Here is a 25,176-nt window from a genome sequence, read left to right on the forward strand (position 1 = left end):
TCCCAAATAACACTAAAACAAGTCAATTTCTCACCACTGTGCCTATGAAACTGATTTTGTTAGTGAATTTTCTCTTCCCGAGTAGATTTGTCTGTAGTAGAACATATGTTCTCTGAAGAGAAAGGCAGAAAAGCTGTTGATGACAAGTATTCCCTAAGTTCTGGTTATCCCTTTGTTCTTTGCAATAGGAAGAAACAAAAAAGTTGAGAAAAGAACTGGAAAATTTCAATCCTTCCTTTTTTGAAGAAATTGAAGATCTGAAATACAACTATAATGAAGAATTAAAAAAAAATATTATTTTAGAAGAAAGATTAAAGAAGCTGTCTGAAGAGTTTGGCATGCAAGTGGATAGCCCAGCCAATACTTCCGTTGATTAGGCATTTAGTTTCCTCAGCACTGACAAGGAAAATAAATTCTAGGGCAGCTACATAATACTGATTTGTCTGTCATTCCAGGTTACAAAATAAAATAAAAATACTGAAATTCACAGCTTGCTCAATTGATTAAGTCAATGTATTGTGGTCAATATTTACATACACCAGTCAAAATAAAAACCAGTTTTACCTCCCCCATCTACTCTGCAATATTATTCAGAAAACTAATTGCAGTAATACATGTTTTTAAGGAGAAGTCTGAGTTCTCAACTCTAACCAGAAGTTCAGAAACTCTGAAAGCACCTTACATATGGTAAATTCCAGATCAACAATACTGTAATTTATTCTGTCTTGTATCTCAACAGTAGACAGTGTTGTGGTCATCTCTGTTCTTACAACATTAATTATTTTTACCTCAATTGTAGAAAATTCTAGAATAAAGAATGGAAAACATTCTTGCAGTACATCAGCCAAACTAGCAGTATTTTTGTAGATAAATGTACAGTTACCATGTGAATTTTTTCATTCTGTATACTTTATACATATAGATGTAAACTTTTGTAGCACAAATAAAAGGCCACTCAAACCACTATGCATTCTTACTTTATTATTTGTGCCATCTTTTTTCAAATACTTAATATGTGCTTCATAAATTTAGATGCAGTCTTAAAATGGGTACTACGAAGTCAAATCTCTCACTAAGAATCTTCAAGACAGAATGAGTATGCTTCCTTTTACTTCCTCTGATCTTCACACAAAAATAGTGGAAGTAGATTTAGGATGTAGATTAATTAGTTTTTCAGGTACTAGCATAATGCTGCAGCTTATCAGTTGAATAATATCATAAAATATTTTCACCCAAGAAAGATACAAACATTTTAAGAAATCATCACGCTTCAGACCTAATTCTGGTGCTACCAGAAATCTATTCTTCATTGATAAAAAACTAGATCCTGAATCTGAGTTCTACATGTTGTTGTGTCACAGTAATTATATTTAGAAAAGCGCATCCTAGGGAACTTTCACAGTTGATTGCATTCATTAATTAAGCTGCTAGGATCAGCCAGTTAGACAACGTGCTGTTTAACCATTAGCAGATCCAGAAATGGGTGAACAAGTTAAGGATTTTTCAAAAATAAAAATAAACATGCTTGAAGCTAGATTCTGTTCTGGATGTCACATACGTCACTACTTACAATAACTCATTTAAGAAAAACTTCAAACTATACAGTACAGAGCTTACTCTTCAAGCAGGAAGATTCCTTTTTGGAAGGGAGTTCTGTGATAGAAGAAAGCGGAATGCAGGACAGAGAGCTACTGACTTAAAATAGAAAAGTCACTTCAATCATCAAACTTGATATCTTTGAGACTGTCAAATCTTTGACCGTCTAGTTTTGAAAACTGATGAAACAAACTCTTTGGTCCAAAATCACAGTCACAGTCATTTCTATTGAAAGAAATAACAACAGGCTGAGAATTCAGGTATGTCTCTGCAAGTGGCCAGCGTAAACCAAGGTGATGGCGATGGAGCTAAAATAAGAAGAAACAGATCCATTTAGAGATTCTGATATAGCAGCCTGAGAGTTCCCAATTCGAAGGGGAAGGAGGATTCAGTTCTAGGATTCTCTGTACTAGATCAATTCTGATAAACATTTATTAATTATCTGTTAGAATAATATGACTAAGTGAAGCACAAAAAGCAAACAGGAACCACTGTGTCCTCTGAAGCATCAGAAATAAAAATTAACTTGCTAATTAATAAAAGATTACATCAACAATCCTTATTCTCTAAGTCAACATTACAAGAAGTGAACTTTTTTAAATAAAGTTTTAAAATGTTGACCAAATCCTGCGTAGACAGGAAAATTATTTTATATTCTCAATTACTATTAACATAATGTAGATAATAAAGAAATATATTAAACCATCAGCTGTACTGAATGCAGTGGCTTGCTTAATTCTACTGTAACCAAGTAATAAAGAATTTGAAAAGCAAGGTAAAAAGTGAATGATAAGCCACAATGCCTCAGCTACTACAAATTATTATAGTGCTTTCTACACATCTATCTATCTATTTACCTTGATTAAACATCCATCACGGCAGTGCCAAACAATTCCTTCAACTTTACCCTCACAGCAGCCTTCAAACCACGATACTATGTCACTTTGTTTCAAAGTAGGTGGATTCTTAATTTCAAATGCTCCATGTGGTACCAGAAGATGTACAGGTTGCTTTTTGCTTCCCAATCCTATGTTAAAAGGAACAAAAATCTTTCTGCAGTTATGTGTTTCAACCTCACTTTACCTCACTTTTATTACAGACATCTAAAAAGTGCTCTATAAAGGCAGATCTCTATTAGACTCCGCAGCAATATACTGTCTTTAAAAGACCAATTACACATAAATATCAAATGAAGCTATCTTTTCCTCATGCAACTTTTATTTACAGAACATAAGTTAACATGCCTCAGATGTTACAGTGTTCAGTTTCATGCTCATGTTCACCTCCTCAGTAACCACAGAGCGACTGAATTCTTCATGCTTCAGATCAATCCATATCACCAATATCTTAGTTTGTGAAATTGCTTATTTTCTAATGAATGTGCAATAACACTTAGGCAAGGCTGTTTAGTAAAAGAAAGGAAGCATTGCCTCTTTAGTGACCAAAGATTTACACTGAAAACTAAGACCAAAACTATAAAAAAAAGTTGTTGCCATTTGTTTAAATTCTAACATAATGCTCAGACCATGTACCATTTTTCCTGTCCTTCCTTGGCAATTACCCTTGCAGCCAAGCAATGAAGTTAAAATTCTTGTTTGTGCTCATGCTGAAGTGTGTTTTCTGTTAACAAGCTTTGAAAGGGAGAAATAACAGTCAAAATTTAGCTTTAAAATTACATTTCCTTAAGAAGAGACTCATAATATTTAACTACTTTAAAACTGGAACTCATGACTAATTCTAAGGACTAAAAAAATCTAAGGGTGAATAAAATTTTCTATTTTAATAAACTAAGCAGCATCAAGGAAAGAAGCACCTTCAAACAATCTTGAAATATTTTTTAAACTGACATTTAAAATAACTTTTCCAGTTAGTGTATTTTTTTTTTCTGGGAAATTCTCATTAAAAATGTACTCATTAACTGTCTGAAAATTGCAGTAAGGATTAGTTAAAACCTGTGCCTTGACTACTGAGAAAGCACAGCCATTTTTCAGATGTCACAGAGCTCTGCATCAGTATAGCAGAAACCTCAGTTTTAGGTATGGCATAAACTGTTTCCCATAAATAGATATATATAATAGGCATATATTTTTTAAAGTCACAGTTACCTTTATGCAGAAATTTTTATGGTTCTTTGCATGAATAAAAACTGCTGCTCTTTGTTGAAAAGCTACAGCAAAGCATTTTCATATTAGCTCCTGAAGAACATGCAGGCAGACAGAGGTTTAACACACAAACTTGTAGCAATTTTACGTTCTAAGCTGAGTGCATTTTGGGTACCAACCTTAGAGTATTCTTTGAGCTAGCCCTTCCTTTCCTTCCTAATAAGTGTTACATATTTAAACATGCCTTTTCCTTTCTTCTATTTAAAGAGAGAAAAAAAAAAAAAAACAACAAACAAAATTAATGCCTTTCCAGCTAAAACATCACCGAATAAAATATTTTATCCATACAAACTTACCATATGGATTTGCATTAATATTTGTCCCAATAAGCTCCAGTGTTTGTTCTAGAAGTTCTGACAGTGATACTGGTCTAATTTCCAAAAGCCCGGGGTCAGCATGGTGTTTCAATACAAGTGCCATTTCAGCCTCATAATTTACAACAGACGAGTGCCAGCAATACTGCTTACTGTTTTTCTCCACGGGCACCCAACCTATGACAAAACATTCCATTTTACCAGAGTATCTGAATTTATCAAATGCCAATTAAAACTGCATATGCATTAAAACCAGACCAAAACAACAATGAAAAGCCACAACAGTTACCTTTGCTAAAAACAGAGTAACTAGAGAAACAGTTATATCTCTAAGAAATACAAGAATACATACATGGCAATTTTCTAGCATGAACATACAGAACTTCAGCTGAAGACAAACTGTAATTATTTTCAGTATGTCAGAACAAAGCCTTTCTGGATAATGAACAAATAATATTTGGATTGTTTTCTATATGTGCTAGCTACTATTTTTAATAATTCTGATTCACTTCAAAACAGTATTTTTTCACCATTTTACCATGTGTACCTGGCATGTGTCCGTTTTCGTCAGGCAAAGGATTGCCATTAGAGAATTCTATTTCCTTGGCTGGGATCCAGGTATCTGGAACAGGCTTGAAATCCTCTTCAACATTCCAAATAAATTCTAGACATATAAATGCAGCATTTACAATTTGGCAAACTGTTGGAATTACATTTTAATCCTCTGTCAATGTGAGCATTAAAATACTGTGATCTAAACCTTATTTGAAAGACAGTAGTGCACATTACTTTGTAAAAGCACCAATGCTTGATTTTCAGTCTAGAATCATGAGGTTTAAAGAAACATATTAGCCTTTAAGTAGTTAAGATTAAGAAACAGCTACCCGAATAGCCTATAGTATATTTAAACTAGGACAAGAGAAGAAAAGATGAGTGACATGAAAAAAAAATGGAGGTGGATTAAGTGACACTTCCTGCATCAGATGAGATGCATTTTCCTGCAGAAAAAAAATCTTTACTGACCTTTACAATCTTCCACTGAATATAAGAATCGTTTGAACCTTTTTTCAGCTTGTTTGTTGGGTCTTCTGTCCAGCCTGGCCCATAGGTATGGTTGCCCTACAGATCCCAAAGTTATAAAAACAGTGGTTTACTTACGTAGTCATACCCTGCTCAGTACAGAAATCAACTGCATACAAGTTCAAGCATGAAACTGTTGCTTATTTGTCACTACAAAAATTTTACATCCAAAGGACTGTTTCAATTAACAAGTTAGTTACTGTATACAAATCTGGAAATCTACTTGTAGAATTTTGTCTAGTTTAATACAAAATTTTCTTGCAATTTCGGGACAAGCACCCCAGCGATGCAATAAACCAATCTTCTAATTTTCTCCCAACCTCCACCATTTTGACCCTACTCAAGGAAATCAAACATCCTCTACATAAACTCCAGCATGCAAAGTACATCTACGACTAATAATTTTTGAAATGAGGCAAGTTAACTTAAACTATACTTCATATGTATCAGAGAGTAAAATCTCCAACAATTTTATGGACACTTTAATATACTTATAGTAACTATTTCTTTAGTGTTACAACTAAAACAGGCTACTAGTCAGCATGAAAAACTTGTACATTGATTTCCTTTATTACCTTTGTAGGTAGTTACGTAACAGCAGGTTCCATCCACCTTTTCAGTAGGAACTGCATTGTATATATCTGCCTCTAATGCCTTTTCATTTAGGGTTTCAGTTGCCAAAACTTTAAACGGCTGAAAAGAAGACAGGTATTTTAAATCCTAATCACTGCTACATTACTGCATTGTTCTCATACATTCTTGCTTCATACCACTGGCCTCTATAAATCCAATACTATATGCTATATTGCTGATTTCTAATACTATCAAAATGAATAGTCGTTTCTGCAAAACAAGTTTGAAAAATAAATGCTGTAAGACAAAAAAAAAAAAAAAAAAGCAAACGGTTTGTAAACTCTGACCCTCCTTTCCATTCTTGATTAGTATTTTGAGATTATTTTGCCTCCCACTTTAAATGGGGCACGTTATCTATGCGGGTTCCAGTCTAATGCAACAGAATTGGGTTAGAAGGGACCTTAAAGACCATGTAGTTCCAATCCCCTGTGGCAGGCAGTGACACCACCCACAGGATCAGGTCGCTCAGGGCCACTTCCAGCCTGGCCATCAACACCTGCAGGGACAGGGCACCCACAGCTTTCTGAGCAGCCTGTTCCAGCACCTCACCACCCTCTGAGTAACGATGTTCCCCCTGTCATCTAACCTAAGTCTCCCCTCTTTACTTTAAAGTGGTTCCCCATGTCCTATCGCTATCAGACCACGTATAAAAAGTCGGTCTCCCCCTTTTCCATACACTTCCTTTCAATACTGACAGGTTGCCATGTGCTCTCCCTCAAATATTCCATTAATCCTACCTGTAACCGTAACATAAACGACATACAAAGACAATATTTTCAGATAGCAAAGAAAACATCAGTCAATTTTCCTACCAGCAATGCCTTTCTTTCCTAGCAGCCACAGCCCCAGTGCTATCCTTGCTCACACACCTAATCCCATCTGCTTTTTCACATGAAGGAACAGCAATTTAGGGTACGGCCCTAACACAACCATTATAGGGCGCAGTTACTGATGCATTGGCATTACTCTCTTTTTTCCACTCCTTAATCAGTCAGCAAAGGGAGAAAAAAAAACACAGACGGATCCCACCTCACCACGCAGCGCACAGGTTTTTCACTCTAACCGGACAGCAGAAAGTGGAAGCCTACAGCCGCATGGACGGATGCTACCGCCTCTGACATTTCGCCCTCGCCCCCCGGGCGCTCCCCTGCAAGCCGGGCCGGGTCCACTTAGGCGACACCTCCGCTGCCGCCGACTCCCGGCCTCGGCCCACCGAGCACAGCGCCTCCCGCGACCCGCGCCGCCGCCGTCACCTGGCGCTCCCGCTTGGCCGATGGCTCCTCCTTCACCTCGGTCACGAACAAGCACGGCACCTTGCGCTGCACCGCGCCCCTGCGGCTCATGGCCCTGCAGACCCGATCGCGCCGCCGGTCCAGTGCCCGGCCGGAAGCGCGCCCGCACCGCGCTGAGCCATGGGAGACGTAGTCCGGCTGCGCCCGGCAGGAGCCCCATGGCAGAGCGAGGCCGCCTCTCGCGGCGGGCGGGAGCGTCCCGCCGGGACGGGGCACGCGCTGGGGCTGAGGCGAAAGCCGTTGGCTGTTACTTCAGCGGCTGATCTCGCTCGACGGCCTTCACTCCGCCTCTGCGCGGGCATGGAAGCGGTGTCCTCAAGGAGCGGAGGCTTCTCGGTGTCAGGTTGTGCCTGGGGAGGGACGGCCGCCTCCTTTCGTTGCCCGGGTTCTCTGCGCTGTCAGAGTTAGGGTAGTTCCTGGCAGCTGTAACTGTTTGTTTCAGTGCACCCTCCTGCCCACTGATCGTTCGTTATTCATTCTCTTAATCTGTTCTCCTTAATTTTCTTAACTTTCCTGAGTGCTGAGTTAGGTGGAAAGTGTGCCTAACTCTTAGAGCCCTTTAAATGTCGTTCCTCTGTTAGAGCTCTTGCTTTTCCTGCCCACATTGAGCCTAGCCAGCACTTTCGAGCAAAATCATCGCAAGCCAGGACAGGATAAGAATGGAGGGGTTAATTGGTAACACAGGTATAAGCTGTTCTCTCTGCTTTAGCTGTGGCAGTGGACATCATGGGAGCAAGAGAAAGCAATTAACATAAACAACATCAGCAGTCAGCACCTTAGAGCGTACTGACAGGAAGAAGCAAGTGTCTCAGTCCAAAGAGAGATACGGTAAGAAAAACATTGTGTCCAAGGATTTTAGGGGTAAGATTTGTGTTTGGTATATCAAAGATTTGTTTTGAAGACCACAGCTTCTGCAGTGAGAAGTTGGGTGTCATTTAAACTATGCCAAATGGGTCCGTTCCTTTTTACGTCAAACTTTTTGAAAGAAGAAACTTTGCAAGAAGAAATTTTGAAAGGAGTATACAATAAACTCTTAGAAAAGGTTCAATTGTTCATGCTTAATTCAGTGAAAATAGGGGAGATGTCCAAGCCTGAAACGCTACGTGATGTCATCTGATGATGTCACAGGATCTAGAGGAGCAGTGGAAACCGTGGAAACGTAACATTCTAGCCACCATCTTTGACAGTTAGCAAACCTGGCTCCTTAGCTCTGCTGTACTTAGTTTTAGCTACACTGTCAATTGGAGTTTTGTTTCAAAACAGAAGCAGAGTTGAATTTCTGAAAACTCAATTTTTAAAGAAAACTACCGTTTTCAGGATAAAATTAAGATTTCCTTGTACAGGGATAGCTTTTATGTTTTAATGTATGCTCTGCCTGAATAAAACGAGTAGAGTAGATGCATAAGAAGTGAAAATGGCTGAAGGTGGGAATAACTGCTACTTTTATTCTCCATACGTACAGGTAAATGCAATAGATTTTGGAGTGGTCAGCGTCCTTGAATTCTTTGATACATCATATTTAGATGGAGATTTATTACCTAACGTTAAAAGTTGCTAGGTCTTTATCATGGCAGTATGTGTAAATCAATTGTCTCATTTTTCAGAAGTGAGAAGGGCGAATTGTCCTAATTATTCCTGTGACTAGGGCTCAGATACTCAGGAAGCAAAGAAGTTTCTCTCTCTTTATCTGTCAATGTTATATTAAATAAATAGACCATGTTTATAGTTTCCACTTACGCTGACTACCTGAATTTCTTTAAAGCCTGTTATAGAAATTGAAGCCATTCATAATGGGTTTTGTCCTTTAAAGAAATATTTACTTTCCAACTGGTAAAAATCCAGGGCTAGATACAGAGTTCCTGGTTATTGTATCTATTTGAGCACTAGTGTTTTAGGCATTAATGCTTTGGAAGCAGGCTTTGGCTCCAAATCCCAGCATGTCTCAGTGCATGAACCAGCTGTATTGACTGAATTCCAAAAGCAATGTGATGTTGAGATGCTGCTCCTTGATTCTGCCCCTTCAGCTGCTAATGATTGTAGCTGAATGAAACTTATTTCCCCAAAGCAGATGGGAATATTCCAATTTATTTTGGAGAGAATTCAGGCAATTTAAAGTCTTTGTTTTCCTTAAAAAAAAATAAATAGACAAATTCTTTAAGAAATAGCTGGTCGTCTGCTGTTTGCAACTCTCAACTGGCATATAGTTCATATCCCAAATATAAGCTTGATTTTCCCATCTTCAGAGTGTTGTTCTTGAGCACATGCCTATTTGTAATTATGAGTTTCCTTGAGATGTGCTGGAGAATGATAGCTCAGATTATAGGGAAAAGTGAATTGTATGATCAGAGACAATGCTAGAATCAAAAAACTTTAATAAGGCGGATAACAGAATTTTGGCTAAAGAAAGGGACTTTCATTGGAAATGTGCTAAATGTGCACTATGTACACAGACATAATCTGGAAAAATCTTAATCAGTATAATCCCAGCGTTGTGATTGTATGTAGAAGTGAAGCAGCAATAATTAAATAACTAAATGAAACAATGTCAATAATTTCTTTTTCCCATTAAGCTTCTGTGTGTCATATGAAAAACCAACTGGCAGATGGCATAGGCAGTGTAATGATAGTAGTAGTCTCAGAACATCAAATCCTGAACATTTTTGGTAACTTTGGTAAATATTTTTCATTATAGTATTTTTATTCTTGGCTGCTCTATGGTCTCTTCCATTAATGAAAAGAAGTTTTATTGGAGGAGACTCTCACTTAAAACAGCCACTAATACATCGTATATAGGAATGTAGTATGTCTAAGCCTCAGAATCCTTCTCCTCATTAGGATTTCTAGTGAAGATTCTGTCACTGTGAAAAACCTCTTAGCTGTGATACCTTGTGTACATCATGTAGACAAGGGAGGTGTTTACACAAAGGTAGAGAAGGGAGTGAGTTCCTTCAAAAACGATTTTAGTCTGAAGTCAGAAGTGGCTTTCTTGTGCCAAAGTGTTTTCAATAGGGAATTAAACAAAAGAGTTTTATTCCTTTGTTTAGTAATCCATGTCTGATGAGTCTGTACAAGGATTAAAAATTCTTAAATTAGTACATTTTCCATTTTTTAAGGCATCTTTATGTTTTTGAGTTTTGTTGTCCTTATTTTTCCACAACTCCATGTCTTTTAAGAGAGTCTATGAGCAAGATTTGCACTTATACAGCAGATTTCATTTGAGATAGGTCTGATTATCCCATTCTGTAGAAGAGGAAACTCAGGCACACATAAATTAAATAAACATGCTATACAATAAAAATATTTTTTTTCTTCCCAACATCTCATAAAATGCCTGCAGTGGAGTATGTTGCAGGAGAGTACGTAGACAGATTTACTCTATTCTTCTCTGGCAACAGTTCTGTATCATTTGGCTTAAGTACTGATAACTTTAAACATTTTAGCAGACCGCTGTATGGTCCTCCTAAATGTTACTCATCTATTCCTTGCAGTACAGTGTGTGTTAGTCAGTATAGTCCACGTGTATTCTTACATTTACAATGTCTGAAAATGTTTTGTCTCACAGCAAAACTACAACAACATCTTGTGTTTCTGGGAAACGCAGCCATTAGGCTGTGTGAGGATCAGTTGCATCTTCCATCATAGCAAACCTCGTACTATAAATGGACTTTTTCTACCACCTAGTAGCAGTAAGTAAAAGTATTTTCTCAGCAATTTGTCTAGTAAAATAAGTAAATATTTGAAAATATCCTTAAACTTCCACTTACATAGTGCACGTTAACATCAAGATATGCACCACTGCAAATAAATCAGGCGTGACCGGCTATCCCATCAAGTTCAAAGTGAATGAAGGAATTGTATTGGTATATGGATGGGTTTCTATATTAATTTATGCAGAGGAATGTTACAAATCTTCATAGCCAGTCATTACATAAAAGATAAATTAGGAAATGGCAATTTAGACTGTTAAGATTTCTGGAGTACAAATTTTACACTAACTTTTCATCTGTGCTGTATTTTTGGAGTAGTAGATGGTAAGTCATCCTTTTTTGCAGTAAATAGAAAATACAATTCAGATTTAGTCTGAAGATTTTGTTTTATAGAAATAATTAATCTTTTAGCTTCTGAATTGATAGGGTCTTTTCTGACCTCACTGTAGAGCATCATTCAGGGACTAAAGTATTAAAATATTTTCCTTCTCCAGAATGTAATAGTTGACACTCAACTGTTTCACAATGAATATCACCAATGGATTGCGGTTGTGTGCGGTACACTTTCTGCACTATCATTTTCATATATTAAGTTTATACATGTAGACAAACCCAGAAGAAAGCATCTGAAATTATCCATTTTATCTGAAGAAATGATTAATGTAGTTTATTTCCAATTACTACAGATTAGAGAAAAGAGAAACTAAAAGCAAAGCAAATTAACACCACCTTCCCCTCTGTCCACTCTCTTCTACCTCCTCCCCTGAAGCAGCACAAGGGAATGGGGGGTAGGGGATTGCAGTCCATCCTTAATGCTTTGTCTCCGCTGCTCCCTTATGATCACTCTTTGCCCAGCGTGGGGTCACTCCAGTGAGATGCCATCCTTCCTGAACTGATCCCACATGGCCTTCCCACAGGCTGCAGCTCTCCAAGCACTGCTACAACACAGCTCCATACCCCAAGTTCCACCCTTCAGGCAGTGCCCCACATGGGTCCCCACAGGCAGCAATAGTGATGTTTGTATGAGTTTCCATACTGCTTTTAGTGCAGTTTCCACATCCACAACATCAGCCTCGGCCAGCTAGAGCTATTGTAAACTTAAGTACACTTTTGGGTACGGTATGAACTAGTCAGGATGCCCAAAGACACTGTGCATAAGGCACCCTTTCTAGGAGTAACGCCCCCAAAATCAGAATTAGAAAATGGACCTATTTTATTTTATGGAATGTGTGTAACTCCACAATTTGGGTGCTCACAGTAACACTGCAAGTACTAAAACTATGTTTATTTGTTTCAAGACTTAAAAATCTTGTTAAAGTTTGATTTGGCTTAGTGCTTAACGGTGCTAAATTCTTCAAAATTGATGCCCTGTGGAGCAATACAGACCTGCCTGCTGTTTAACATGCTTAATATATTTCTATAAGACGAGTCCTAGAATCATTGACTTCAACCAAGATATTACTAATCATATATTTCCCTATGTTGTAAACTATCTATGAAGAGACTGGAAGAGAGAAACTTACTTAGATTTGTTTATCTACTAGCAGGAAGAGATATACAGGCTTTCTAAAACAGCATAGAATGATTAAAATGCTTCTCTTTTCAAAAGACTATAGTCAGCAGAATGCCATCTTTTCCTTCAGAGGAGCTAGCATGCATACATTTTCATTCTTTCTGTGTTTGGAAGGTACTCTTTTGCCTGACTCTGAAGAAGATACTTGCTAAAAGGCACAATTAATCTATTTGCAGATACTTTAAATATGATATTTATTTCAAAAGTTTACCTGTTGGTCTGAACCTGGATTTCATATTGCAATTCCCTCCTGAAAAAATCAGTATCACGTTCTTTTCTGCAGATACTGTATTTCAACAGGAAGGCCAAGAAGGAATTTTGAATTCAGCCCATAGTCAAGAGTCGCTCAAAATTCAGGAGGCTTTTTTAAGACCAATTCACCCTCCAGTGATTGTAGACCTCAGCCATGATGAGGATGACGAAGAGGAGGAGGAAGAGGAGGATAAAGACAACAAGAATAGTAAACAAATTTTCTTTTTCTTTTATCAAGGAAGTAGAGTGGATGTTTTTCACCTTTTGCAATGTAGTTCATAACTGATTTATTCTCACAGCCATTAATGCTCTTAGGATAGAGTTGTTGACAAGTTTTTGAAATTGTTTTCCAGCAAAAATGTTAGTCACCAGATGCATGACTAAACCAGTATTTTCTAACTCCTGTGAAGCATCTAGTTTTGTATTTTGATGCAGATATAACTCATATATTCCATTTTTCACCAATTAGAATTTAAAATATTCAGATGTCTTCCAAATACTCTAATGTAACATACAAGTTCTCATTTTGAGGGTGGTCTGATTAGTTGGCATTTTCTCATTTAGAAACGCATAATATCTTCCTCTTCTCGCTAGTATTTGTGTTGACAAATGTGTTGACTGAGCATTTGCTGTGTGGCTTAATGTTAGCCAGCACTGCCACCAGTTAGTACTGAGAAATGTTCAGTAGGGCTTTACAGTAGCAGGTCAGGAAACAATTTTTTTTCATGGTGAACAAAATACTTTTGATCTGTACAGCTCCAAGTATTTTCTTTCTTTGGGATTATCTCATGTTATGGGTTACCTATGCTGTAAAAATTGCGTATTTAGGAGGTACTTCTTTTTATGGGAAACAGATTTCTGAACATGAGTTAGAGCTGTACACAATCATCAGCGAAGGTTTCTTTACAAAAGATAGTTGTGTGCCTTCAGCTCAAGTCATTTGTTCAGTTTGATTTATTAAACTGGCTGAAATCCAGTGGCCGGCCTCACTTCATTACAAAAAAGTTATTAAATCTAGTAAAGAGAGTTCATGCAATATGCTTCACTGGTTTACACACACATATATATTTCAAAGAACATATATTAAATAAAAAACACTCCACACCTGAATTTAAGCAATTGGATGTGTCTCACTTAAGAGATATGTCTTATTAATCTTAACTGAGAAAGATAAGGAACACTCACTTCACCAGCTGTGCCAGCAGATGTTACAGGTTAAGAACACTGGGCAGAAGCTTTGTGACCAGAAGTCCCAGATGACATGTTCATTGGGATTTCCTTGTGAATAAACAAATGTTTTGCAAATGAATACTGAAAATGATTTTAAATCACTTCAAGTCAACAAAAATTGTCTTTTAATAGGTGCTGTAGCTGATGCTCCATTGCACTTGGGAAAACATAACATTTTAGAATAATCATGACAAAAATGAAATTCATTATGTTATTAGATAATTAAGAAACATGAAGGGTCTTTGTACAGCACGAGAAGATAACTAGTAATCTTTCTAAAATCTGCCTACAGATATTTCTGATTTGTTGGAAAAGACTGCTGAAGACATTGAAGAGGAAAGAGCAATAAAGGAAATGTGCTATAAATCTGGTAATGAAATTAGTGATCTTTTTTGAACATATAATAAATATACAACTAATAACAAAAATATATAATACTAATAATATAATTTAATAATATAATTTATAATATATATTATATATAATGTAATAATATGATTTTTTCCTCTTTTGGGGATATGTTTAGGAGAATATTACAGGATTCATTACCCTCAGGAACACCAATCAACAGAAATGGTATCTCCATCTCTATCTTTGGAAAATGAACAATTACCAAAGCAAACCATAGAGCATGATTTGTGGAAAGGTAGGTATTTTTATCTTTGTGGGCAAAACTTACCGTGGCTCAGGTTAACCTGAGTATCATAGCATTTCCTTAGGAACCTCACATGTTAAATACATCAGAGCTTAATTGCACCATGCACTGTCAAAATGCGTAATAAAAGAGAAAGAAGAACATAAAGCAAGAAGTTAAAGGAAATTGCTTTGAGCTAATTACTAATTCATAGATGGAATAGAAGATGGAAGGAAGAGAATGACGTTTTCATTTATTATGCTTATACACAGGGAGCTAAAATGTTCTTTCTTTGCCTTTCCAGGTGACAGTAATACAATTCCTATAAAATTTAATAATGTGGAAAGAGAGAGAGAGACTTCAGGAAGGAAAGTATCAGTGCAGTGTATTAGCAGAACACATGATAAATCCTATGAAAATGAAGGTAATTAACATTGGCTTCTCGGTACTGAACATCATCTAGTAAAGAGAGCTGCCATAAATCATTATGCTTGCAATAAACTTCACTTCTTAAATATAAAATAATAATTGAAATACATAGCTCTTTTTCTTATTACTCATGTTATGTGCACTCCTCCTAATACTAGACCATTAATTGTAAAGATTGTAAGTACCATTTATGATTCCATTTGTTTTAAGATTATAGTAAATATAAAAAGCCTTCATGCTGATTACATTTGACTTTTTCCCTTTTATTTTGGACAAAGAAGCGGCTTGTGAAGTTAACAAAGTAAGTGTAGGAATGACTACAAGAGACATTACTTTCAGGGCAATCTGTGTATGTTTACTTACCAGTATTTGCTCCTTTTTCTTCATAAATATTAAATACTGGTACAAATAATAAGAATTACTGTATTATTCCTTTTTCTCCTCTTAGTTTGTCAGTGCAAAATAATTCATCATGGTAGGAATGCTTGGTCTAGCTTTGAGCAAGGGGGTGTGCATGTTCTATCTTCAGACAAGTATGAAACAGTATAAATGTATCTTACATATTATCATAAAATCATAGAATGGCCTAGGTTGAAAAGGAGCACAATGATCATCCAGTTTCAACCCCCTGCTGTGTGCAGGGTCGCTAACCACTAAATCAGGCTGTCCAGAGCCATATCCAGCCTGGCTGTGAACGCCTCCAGGGATGGGGCATCCACAGCCTCCTTGGGCAACCTGTTCCAGTGCTTCAACACCCTCTGTGTGAAACTTCCTAATATCTAACCTAATAAACTCCTAATATCTAAAACTTCCTAATATCTAACCTGATAAACTCCTAATATCTAACCTAAATCTCCCCTGTCTCAGTTTAAAACCATTGTCCTTTGTCCTATCACTATCCACCCTCATAAATAGCCATTTCCCCTCCTGTTTATATGCTCCCTTCAGGTATTGGAAGGCCACAATGAGGTCTCCCCAGAGCCGCTTCTTCTCCAAGCTAAACAAACCCAGTTCCCTCAACTTGCTTCAGCCCTTGATCATCTTAGTTGTCCTCCTCTGGACCCATTCCAAGCACTCTGCGTCTTTCTTGTTCTGGAGGCTCTAGATGGGGCCTCAGAAGAGCTGAGGAGAGGGGAAAATCACCTCTCTCTCTCTTTCTCTGCTGGTCATCCCTTCTTTAATGCAGCTCAGGATATAGTTGGCCTTCCAGGCTGCCAGTTCACACTGCTGGCTGGTGTTCAGCTTCTCATCCACTTATTTCTTTTACTATGACTAATGTCATGTGTAGTACATGTCTTTCTTTTAGGTGATTTTTACTGTCACTAGTAAAAAGCTACCAGTGAGAAGCAATTCTGTAATTAAATTATACCCATGTGTATTTAAAACTTTTAATGTTTATCTTTTTTGGGGGGGGGGGGGCTGAGGGGAAAGGGGGAGGGCTTGAGGGGGCCTTAAGGAATTGTCTATTTGGTTTTATTATATTTTGTGCATTTTTTTTTATTAATTTCAGTGAAAATGTAATTATAAAAATTGTTCACATTTAATTTTTCTGTATGTTCTTTAGTATGCATTATTTTCTTCAGCTTTTCTTCATTTTCTGTAGGAGGTGATTATTTTGCGGCACGGAGAAATAAATATGTTAATGGACAAAGAAGGGAGGCACAACCTTTTGAAAAAACACCAACTGCAAAATATTCAAATATAAAAGGTACTTAATTATTGTATATTTTCTGATTTTTACATGACATTCTATTTTTTACAGTATTACTGAAGATTTTCTGATTCTTAATGAGAAACATTCTGAGACAGAATCAATCAAAGTAATTGTACTGTTGGATTTTGTTATTGTTGAAATTTGAGCTTCCTATCCAGATTTTGAGACCTTGAACTGGGCAACTGTGGAAATGTAGCAACTTTTGTTTTTATTTTGTGTGTCTATTCTTGCAAAATAGTTAAAGAGCAAAAGAATGTTCTTTACCTATGGAGACCCGTGTATGAAGTGTGAGATTAGGTTTTCAACACATCATAGCATTTGTTGGGAAGAAAAGGTGTGCTTTTTGAAAAGTAAATCTGTGCTGTTTAAATCCTTCAGCAACAAACAGCTCTGACCAGGTGAGGAAATACCACTTCAAGGGAGTAAAGAAAAAGAAATGGATTTCTGAGGAGCAAAGAAACTCACCTAATACAGGAACAGGCAAAGGTATTTTTAGAAAACAGCAGGCTTATCCATTTCAATAAGCTAAACTATTAGGTAATTTAGTACTACCTCGTTCTATTCTTTGTGTTGCACATGGACAATCTATATTTTGAGAGGATTATCTGTACAGAATATTTTTTTAATTTTGTCTTCCAGCCTTCATTTTTCTCTAATATGTCAAATTTTGAGTAATATCACATTACTGTATGAATTTGATTTTCCAATTTTAGGAATTCCCACTTCATACTCAAAAGTTACAACAAATTACCAACGAAATTATCAAAGGAGGGATGATGAAACTGCTTCTTCTATTCATTCTGTGAGACAGACTGAAAGAAACACTTACTTCAATTCTGCAGAACCTCGAAGGTCGGCGTATGTTTTCTACCGTAATACCAGAGTCACACAGGAACCAAAGTTTAATGGATATACAGGTGAGTTCCTGCTTACACAGAATTCTTAAAATGACTCTTAAAATACCTGACTGTATTCTGCTGCTTTCATGTTTGTCATTGCAGGTGAATATTTAGGCTTTTATATCTAAATAAGAGTACCTATTTAGGTACTAAATGTGGGCAAGAGTAAACTTAATCTGGCATAATTTTCATAATTAAATTGTGGTAGTATCCATAGGCAGAGATAAAACAGACTTAAGCTCTGTGCTGATTCCCACTTATTTTTCCTTTCTTTCTTTTGAAACATAATGTTTAGTAGACCTCATAATATTCCACTTTAATTTATCGCCCTACTCTAGATATCAATAGTAATAGTAGTAGGAGTTGTTTTCCAGTAGAATTTTAGTTTCCTCTCAAGAAATATTTCCTGTACCATTTCTCCTGGCAGGGGATGAAGGAATGACCTTTTATTTTTTTGTCTTTGTCTTTGCAACTAGTATTTCATTTTACGTATGATTTATAATTATTTTTCATTATTTATGATTATTTTTCTTCCAGAATAAACAAAGTCTTGGACCTTATTCAAACATCTGTTACCAATTTAAGTTTGCTCTGAACTTTTGTGATATACATTATTATGTTCTCATGTGGTCTATAGGGACTGGAGGACCAAATTCATTCTCCCTGCTGTTCTTTCAGAGTAATGTTCTCCTTCATCTTTCTGCCATCTGTCTTCTTGATAATACCTACCATGTCATGAATTTTACAAGAAGCTTAGAGTGGGGTTTAGAATCTCACATTTTACTTTTTGGCTCTTTCAGATGTAATTAATTGATTTCATATCTTTCACTTATTTTAAACTTTCTGATTCAGCTTCACACAATATAGTAACATAATTTCGGTTTTATTTCCAGTCTTCATCAATATTTTGATAATTGTGGGGTTTTTTGTATGTCACTTCAGTGACAAATAGAGTGATAAATAATTTAAATAATAGCAAAATAATACATTGCCAGTTTTGTTTATCTTTAAGTTGGATTTCCTTTTTTTGGTGCCTTCCTGTCTTTATTTCCAATAAAAGGAACATCCCTTGACAGATTATTGTTTTTAGATGACAAAATGTAAATGAAATCAATCTCAACATCATTGTTTAGTCTTAGGGACTAACAGTTTGGTGGGTTTTTTTGTTTGTTTGTTTGTTTTAACATTTGTTTTGTTCAAATCTGAAGAGGTTTATATAAGAATAGCAGACTGAATGTTCTTAATGGAAAATATATATGTTACCAAATTTTCAGTCTAGAAAAGGGATAGAGCATTTCAAAGAAATTTTGTCCAGAGTTTTTGTCATACAAAGAACTATCACGATTTTCAGTACCTTTTCTTTGAAGAATACCTGAGCCATTGGGTTTGGAACCAGAAATTCTGATTGACACAAATGAAAGATTTTGTACCCAAACTGAAAACTATGGTACTTAGATGCTGCATGTAAACTGGAAAACAGAATTATTATGTGTTTACTTGTTGGAATTAATTAAATTAACCTGGAGTTAAAAGAAAGTAAGGGTATCAGTAAAAAAGTATTTTTAACCAAATTTCATACAGAATGATTATTCATTAACATATTGCACCTAATGCTTTTACAGGCAGAGATAAAAGAGTATGTTGGGTTATGGATTTCTTTATTCTAAAAGCAATTGACTCTTCTGAAGGATTTTCAGTACAGAAACATTGATTCTGAAGAATCTGTGAGCATCATGGAAATGGTGAAAGCTTACAAATGTTTTAATGTACCAAATGTAAAGTCTATATTTAATAATAGCTTGAATTTCAGGGGTGATGTATGATTCATCTGATCCGTCAATTGATACTTCAGTAAATGTTACTTTTAAATCACATAGCAGACTGAGATAATCTTTCCTGAAAATGTGGCTGAAATTAAGAGATCATTTTTTATTTTTTCTTCTGCAGACAAGTATTCTTCAGGATCTTACAATGCACCAACTTGGCGGAAAAGAAATCCGCATGCGAAGACATTCTCTAAGTTTAAAACAACCAGTCAGGTAGATTTGTTGTAGGAATATTTGTAATTCAGTGTTTTTGTTCTCCTCATTGAGAAAATGTATCTCTTAAAATCTTTTAAAACTTCCCCAGCCAAAGATTGCAAGATTGTAAGCAGCACTGAATATTCTGAAAGAATAGTTAGTAGTTTCATTTGTGAACATATAATTTTGTCTATATCTAGCTCATGATTTCTAACTGTCTATGATGTTGCTGATATGAAAACAAAATATGTACCTGCTTTTTAAGTGAGGAGATACATGAAGTGAGTTTTGGCTACTAGCGCTGGAGAAACCAGGAGAGACTGTGTATGTGGACGGTCTATTTCTCTCCCTATTTGAGTGCACGTTAAGTACCAGTAACAGCTGTAAGTGGAATCAAGCTACCTAAAAACTCAGAATATACCCTAAGAACCTTTAATACATTTTACATCTGTCTTGAGCGCAGGGATTAGAACTTGTATTTCCTTTCCCCCAAATAATTCTGTACTTCATTCAAGAAAGACATTTCCTTGTAATCTCCCATCTGTTCCCCAGTCTAATAGGGATTTCACTCGGCAACTGCATGGTTAAAAAATGTGGAAGAGCAAAGCAACCTCTCAGTTCTTGAAAGCTTTACCTTGTAGTTTGATGAGAATGTACTTTTTTGAAAATGAGAAGAAATAAGTTGTTGACCTGCTGAACACTGCCCTGTCTTGGACAAATTCTTTCATTGCTGTATTCTATAGAAGATGATCGTTAACATTTTTTTTTTTCTGAGCAACCACTTTGGTCCTTGGAATGATTACAAACCAGTTGTAGGAGATTAGTCTAAAGTGGGTCACAAAAGTGCAGTTTTGCAGTCTTGTCTTTCAAAGCTCTCCAGGTGGCCTGGTTGTTAGCATTTGGGTGACTTCACTCAGGGGAGTTCAGTGTTAACGCTGTTTAGATTCCAGTCAGAGATGCAACGTTCTCTTTAGGCAACATATAGAAGAAGCAAAGCACTTGAAACCACCTACCTATGTCATCTAGGCTTGCTGCCATGTCTGGCTACTTCATGCAAGTACTACATAGTTCTCAAACACCTGCTTTGAAAGGTTTAGGTGGAAAAAGAATGCAACAGTTTGAAAATGGATTGATTTTATTAGTATGAAATATTTTCTACTGCTTCTATGATTATTGAAAGTTTAATTCTTAAATTTCTCTGTCAGAGCATACAGTTTCACTCAAATTATACACAAAATGCTCAGTATATCTATTTTGACCACAGAACCAAGCAGAAATGGAGATGAAGAAAAAAGGAGAATGATTCATTTGCAGCAGAAAGATATGAAGCCAGTACTTCAACTTTGAAGAAAAAAATTGTTTAAGAGGAAAGTCACAACAGGACACAAAAATGATAAAATAAGATGCAGGAAATACACTCTAACATTCAAAAACATTCAAAATGTATATTAAAAGTATGTTCTGTATGTGCACCTAGAAAGATCTTCAGCCTGCTCACAAAATTTAAATTGCTTTGAAAATTTGGCAGTTGAAATGAGTTTTTTGCAGACTTTGGCTATATACTGGAAGACTGATAGTGAAAGATCCTAAGAAGATCCGGTCTGTTTTGTCAGACAGATGCTTTAATGCATAATTATTAATATGAATAGATTTTATTAGTTGTACTTGGCAGTTTCATAGGACTTTGAATGTAAGCAGCATTACTGATGCATTCTAGAAGATGTCTGTGTTGCTGTGATAACAAACTTGATATTTCACCATTTTTGCAAGAATTAACTGAAATTTGTTTCTACACATATTTTAAACGAATGTATTAAAGATTTGATAAGGACAGAGACTTTAATATTGCTTTCTGAAGAACCAAACTGTCTAAATGTTTGTAATGAACAACAGCTTACTGATGTTTCCCTAGAGGACATAAATTTGTTATCACATCTTTTCTTCATTTCAGTGATCGTTGTTGTTGTTCTGTACAATGTATCAATTTGGTTTCTTACCTGTAAATGAAGAGAATGGGATTTGGTCACCTTCATTCTATGCTTAGTTCAGTATGTCAAACATTAAAGGGCAATGTGTGAAAATACATCGACTGCCACATCAGAAGGCAAAAGAAAGCAGGAAGAAGAGCCCAAAAGAGGATCTTTAGAAGATAAAGACAAATGCACTCAAAAAGTCAAAATACCTTTGAATACTGAAAATTGCATAACTGTGTGCCGTGTAACAGGAAGAGATGTGTTTCAAAGAGAGTTAAGAAAAAGGGGGCCGGGAAAGGAATTATCTGTTACACATAGAATACTGGTCAGTAGCCAATGGATGTGCCTAGTACTGAATACAAATATATGAAATTATTTCTTTGTCTCAAACATTTTTCCTTTTTTAAATTTTTTTGGAATTTACATGACCCTTGGTCATTCTTAGAACATAGTTTTGGAGTAGAGCCCTTCAAACTTTTTTGTAGAGCACTGTGGTCCAGTGGCAGCCACAGCTGTGAATATAAAAGAATTTTGTTTCCTTGCAACATCATTTTGACTGAACAAGTGAAATTATATTGGATGCCTTCTAGGGTGCCTTCTAGTTAAAATTACTGTATTGTAATATGAGAAATGTCGTCATACTGTATTGAAAATATCTTGCAAAAACAGGGTAGTGGCAAAACTTTTATAGCTTTTAGAAATGTAATTTTAAATAATATGAATGTTAAAAATGCTGTAATTATTGCAGTTGCAATATTTTTTTTGCAGTTATTGCAACTGCAATCATTAATTATTGCAGTTGAGCACTGCTTTCCTGAACTGAAAATAAGTTGCCTATTTTAGTTGAGATGCTGAAAATGTAAAAGACACGAAACATCTTTTTAAAATCAATTACTAAGCGTACTGAAAATGTCTCCCTCTCTCTAATGAAATCCTGGATTTTCAAATTGTACACACAGTGCCTTGCAGCAACGTTTTGTATGTTGTCTGCCTGAGGCATCTTAAAATCTTGATTTGGAGGGCTATTCTGCCCAGATATTTTTTAAAACCTTGAAAAATACTTTTGTTCTCATTTTTTCTCTGCTATCTAAATGTAAATCTTACATTTAGTGATTGTTCAATCTCTCTGTAGTTTACAGTATTATATTTAACAGGACAATGAATTGAGCAGGGCTCAATTATTATTCTGGGCTATTCTCTCTTTATTTTTTCATTTAGTAAAAAAGGATTTCAATATTTAACTTTTGCAATTTCATATTTTTATTTTTTGTTTGGTTTTGAGAATAGCAAACTTCATACTATACCTTAACAATTTTATTTTCTAGTACAGTTAATACTGTTTGCTTGCTCAGGTGTTAAGACTATTGATTTTCCTTATTGATGTACAAAAAGTGGAATTCTGAGGTGTTATTATAATTAGTAACAATCTGTTTGCCAGAAACTTACCCAAAATTACCAGAAAGAGCAGATGGGGATAGAATTTCTATTCTGCCCAGTGTTTCAGCGTTGGGTAATGATAGAGTAGACATTGCAGCATTTTTAGACTTCCCTGGTAAATTCATACTTAATGAAACGTGTTGGGAGCACTGAATGGTATGGAAAAAACATCATTATGGCTGACATAATTTGGATTTGAAGCAATAACAAAGTGAGCTCCCAGTCTCCAAATTTATCAAACAGTAAATGGGAAGTAACTTGGTTTATTACTGTGCGTATTTCCATCCAAATATATATGGTGAAATCTGAGAAATCATTATGACATCTGAAAACATAAATATTCCTCTTGATTCTCTCACTTAATTGTATTTAAATCAATAGAGCAGTGTTCATCTGTGTATTTATTATAGTTCTGAGATAACACAAAAGGAAATGAGTCTTAACCCCGTTTTCTTTTACTGGATGTAGAAACAGCCAGTGACCAAAAGACAGACAGGTTAGAGGAGTCTAATGGTGAGCCAGCTGGAGCAGAGACTGTGCTTTAATGTATAGCATTGTTACTATAGTATGTTTAAAACACGGTGTTTGTATAAAGTATGAAATAAATGCATCTAATAAAAATGAATTGTGTATGGAGTTTTATCTATAATATTTACTTTGCCAATAACAGCGCTGTTATTAATTAGATTAAAATAAATTCCACTGAGGTTTGACTGCAGAGAGCTGACAAGCGTAAGAGCGTGCCTTTATGAACCAATCTTTCACATCTAAAGTTATTTGCAGAGATCTGTGTAGCTGAAATCAATAAAACACCTTGCTCTCTTCAGTTTCTACTCCCTACTCCGTAACCAGCAGATCCCTGTTCATTGAGAACTGAGTGATCTGCAGTGCAGCAAACCTGAGTGGGCGCATGTCTGTGCTTAAAGGAAATTGAGGGCATTCAACACTTCATGCAGTGAGGCCTCAATAGCAGATTTCTGTGTTTTCACACGCATGACAAAACCCCACACTGACTTAAACTGATAATACTTGAAAATAAGATCTTCTGTAACATGCTAAAGATCAGAGACAGGGGGCTGCTAAAGGAGAATTGAACTTGCCATACCATGCATGCTTCAACCTAATCTGCTGCTGAGTTGAAAGGCTCAGGGAAAAGAAATGATCTGTTGCTGTCACTTTATACATGTAAAAATATGCTAATGTTTTTCCAGATGGTACTTCTAAAAGCACATCAGATATGTAGTGTAGGTGAAGCATATTAGACAGTAAACAGATTAACAGCAATGCCATCTGTATTTTATTAAAAGTTTGCAAGGTTTCCAGGCTGAGTCTGCATTCAAGAATAAACTTATGCAGATGAATTAAAACCACTGACTCCCAGGATCTTAGCAGCAGTGATAATAGTAAATAAGCTGTTCATTTATTAATATATCAAAATATGTCTCAAGTCAGCACACACGTGAGAATAAAAATGGGTTATTGTAAAATAAGAACAGAGTAAAATTTTCCTTCCTGTAGACACTGCTTAAAAAGAAAAAATTTAATAATTTCTTCCTAATGGAGACGCCTTTCAACAAAAGCTGCTTTGTACAGCAGCACTTTATGTAAAAATAATTATATATGGAGGCTCTGTAAATTATTTAATTAGAGTTGTAGTCACTAGGGGTCAGTACAGTCCCAGGAATAGGCTCAGACTATGAACACGACTGGACCTTCATAACAGTGAGTTTGATTCCAGCCTTCCAGAGCTCAGCCTCTTTACAGGGTTCTGCAACAGCTTTAACTTACCATTAATGTGCCCCGTAGGTTCATTATGGCCCAGTGGCCAACTCAGGGTACAGCAGCCTATATTCAAAACAACTAAATACCTACATTTTTCAACCTTGAAGTGACATGATGTTACTGTACTGTTGCCTTATCTTACACACTTTCCAAGAGGCATTTCTGTTACGTCCCAGACTGGACAGCCATCTCAAGGAAACAGTCTTTCCAAGGAAAACGTTCTGTTCTGAAATTGAGAATCTACTTTAACCTTTCTAGTCTGGAAACCTTTTAGATATTTTGTGCTCAATATCGATTCCCACTGTTATTATGAACTTTTATTTTTTGTCTTTAAACGATTTATCCCGCCTATTATGGGACAGCTGAGGGCATAAAGAGCAATAAGCAAACCCTCTGTGACTACTCAGAGCTGTCCTAATTGACAAGTTATGCTCAAATAAATTTGAGC

General features: G+C 36.1%; 3 protein-coding genes across 10 annotated transcripts in view; 2 read left to right on the forward strand and 1 right to left on the reverse strand.

Moving 5' to 3' along the window:
- The window catches only part of CEP290 (centrosomal protein 290), a 51,856-nt gene extending 50,892 nt beyond the window's left edge, over nucleotides 1-964 (forward strand). For all 8 annotated transcript variants that reach the window (XM_052668523.1, XM_052668521.1, XM_052668519.1 and 5 more), the window contains one exon: nucleotides 189-964. In XM_052668523.1, the coding sequence (XP_052524483.1) occupies nucleotides 189-377 (189 nt within the window). In that variant the 3' untranslated portion in view covers nucleotides 378-964. The remainder of the gene's footprint in view (nucleotides 1-188) is intronic.
- On the reverse strand, nucleotides 962-7,181 carry CUNH12orf29 (chromosome unknown C12orf29 homolog). Its single transcript, XM_052668552.1, has 7 exons — nucleotides 7,039-7,181; nucleotides 5,728-5,845; nucleotides 5,096-5,191; nucleotides 4,620-4,736; nucleotides 4,055-4,249; nucleotides 2,454-2,623; nucleotides 962-1,904 (listed from the first exon to the last, which is right to left on the reverse strand). The coding sequence occupies exons 1-7, from the start codon at nucleotides 7,126-7,128 to the stop codon at nucleotides 1,716-1,718; spliced, it is 975 nt and encodes a 324-aa protein (XP_052524512.1). The 5' UTR covers nucleotides 7,129-7,181; the 3' UTR covers nucleotides 962-1,715.
- Nucleotides 7,127-23,567, forward strand: CUNH12orf50 (chromosome unknown C12orf50 homolog). Its single transcript, XM_052667998.1, has 12 exons — nucleotides 7,127-7,206; nucleotides 7,315-7,420; nucleotides 10,640-10,763; nucleotides 12,641-12,817; nucleotides 14,132-14,209; nucleotides 14,366-14,485; nucleotides 14,778-14,897; nucleotides 16,506-16,610; nucleotides 16,995-17,102; nucleotides 17,330-17,533; nucleotides 19,463-19,554; nucleotides 20,801-23,567. The coding sequence occupies exons 1-12, from the start codon at nucleotides 7,127-7,129 to the stop codon at nucleotides 20,837-20,839; spliced, it is 1,353 nt and encodes a 450-aa protein (XP_052523958.1). The 3' UTR covers nucleotides 20,840-23,567.
- The last annotated feature ends 1,609 nt before the right edge of the window (nucleotides 23,568-25,176 follow it).

Source organism: Tympanuchus pallidicinctus, unplaced genomic scaffold (assembly GCF_026119805.1).
Source record: "Tympanuchus pallidicinctus isolate F22 unplaced genomic scaffold, pur_lepc_1.0 scaffold8, whole genome shotgun sequence".
Taxonomy (NCBI): domain Eukaryota; kingdom Metazoa; phylum Chordata; class Aves; order Galliformes; family Phasianidae; genus Tympanuchus; species Tympanuchus pallidicinctus.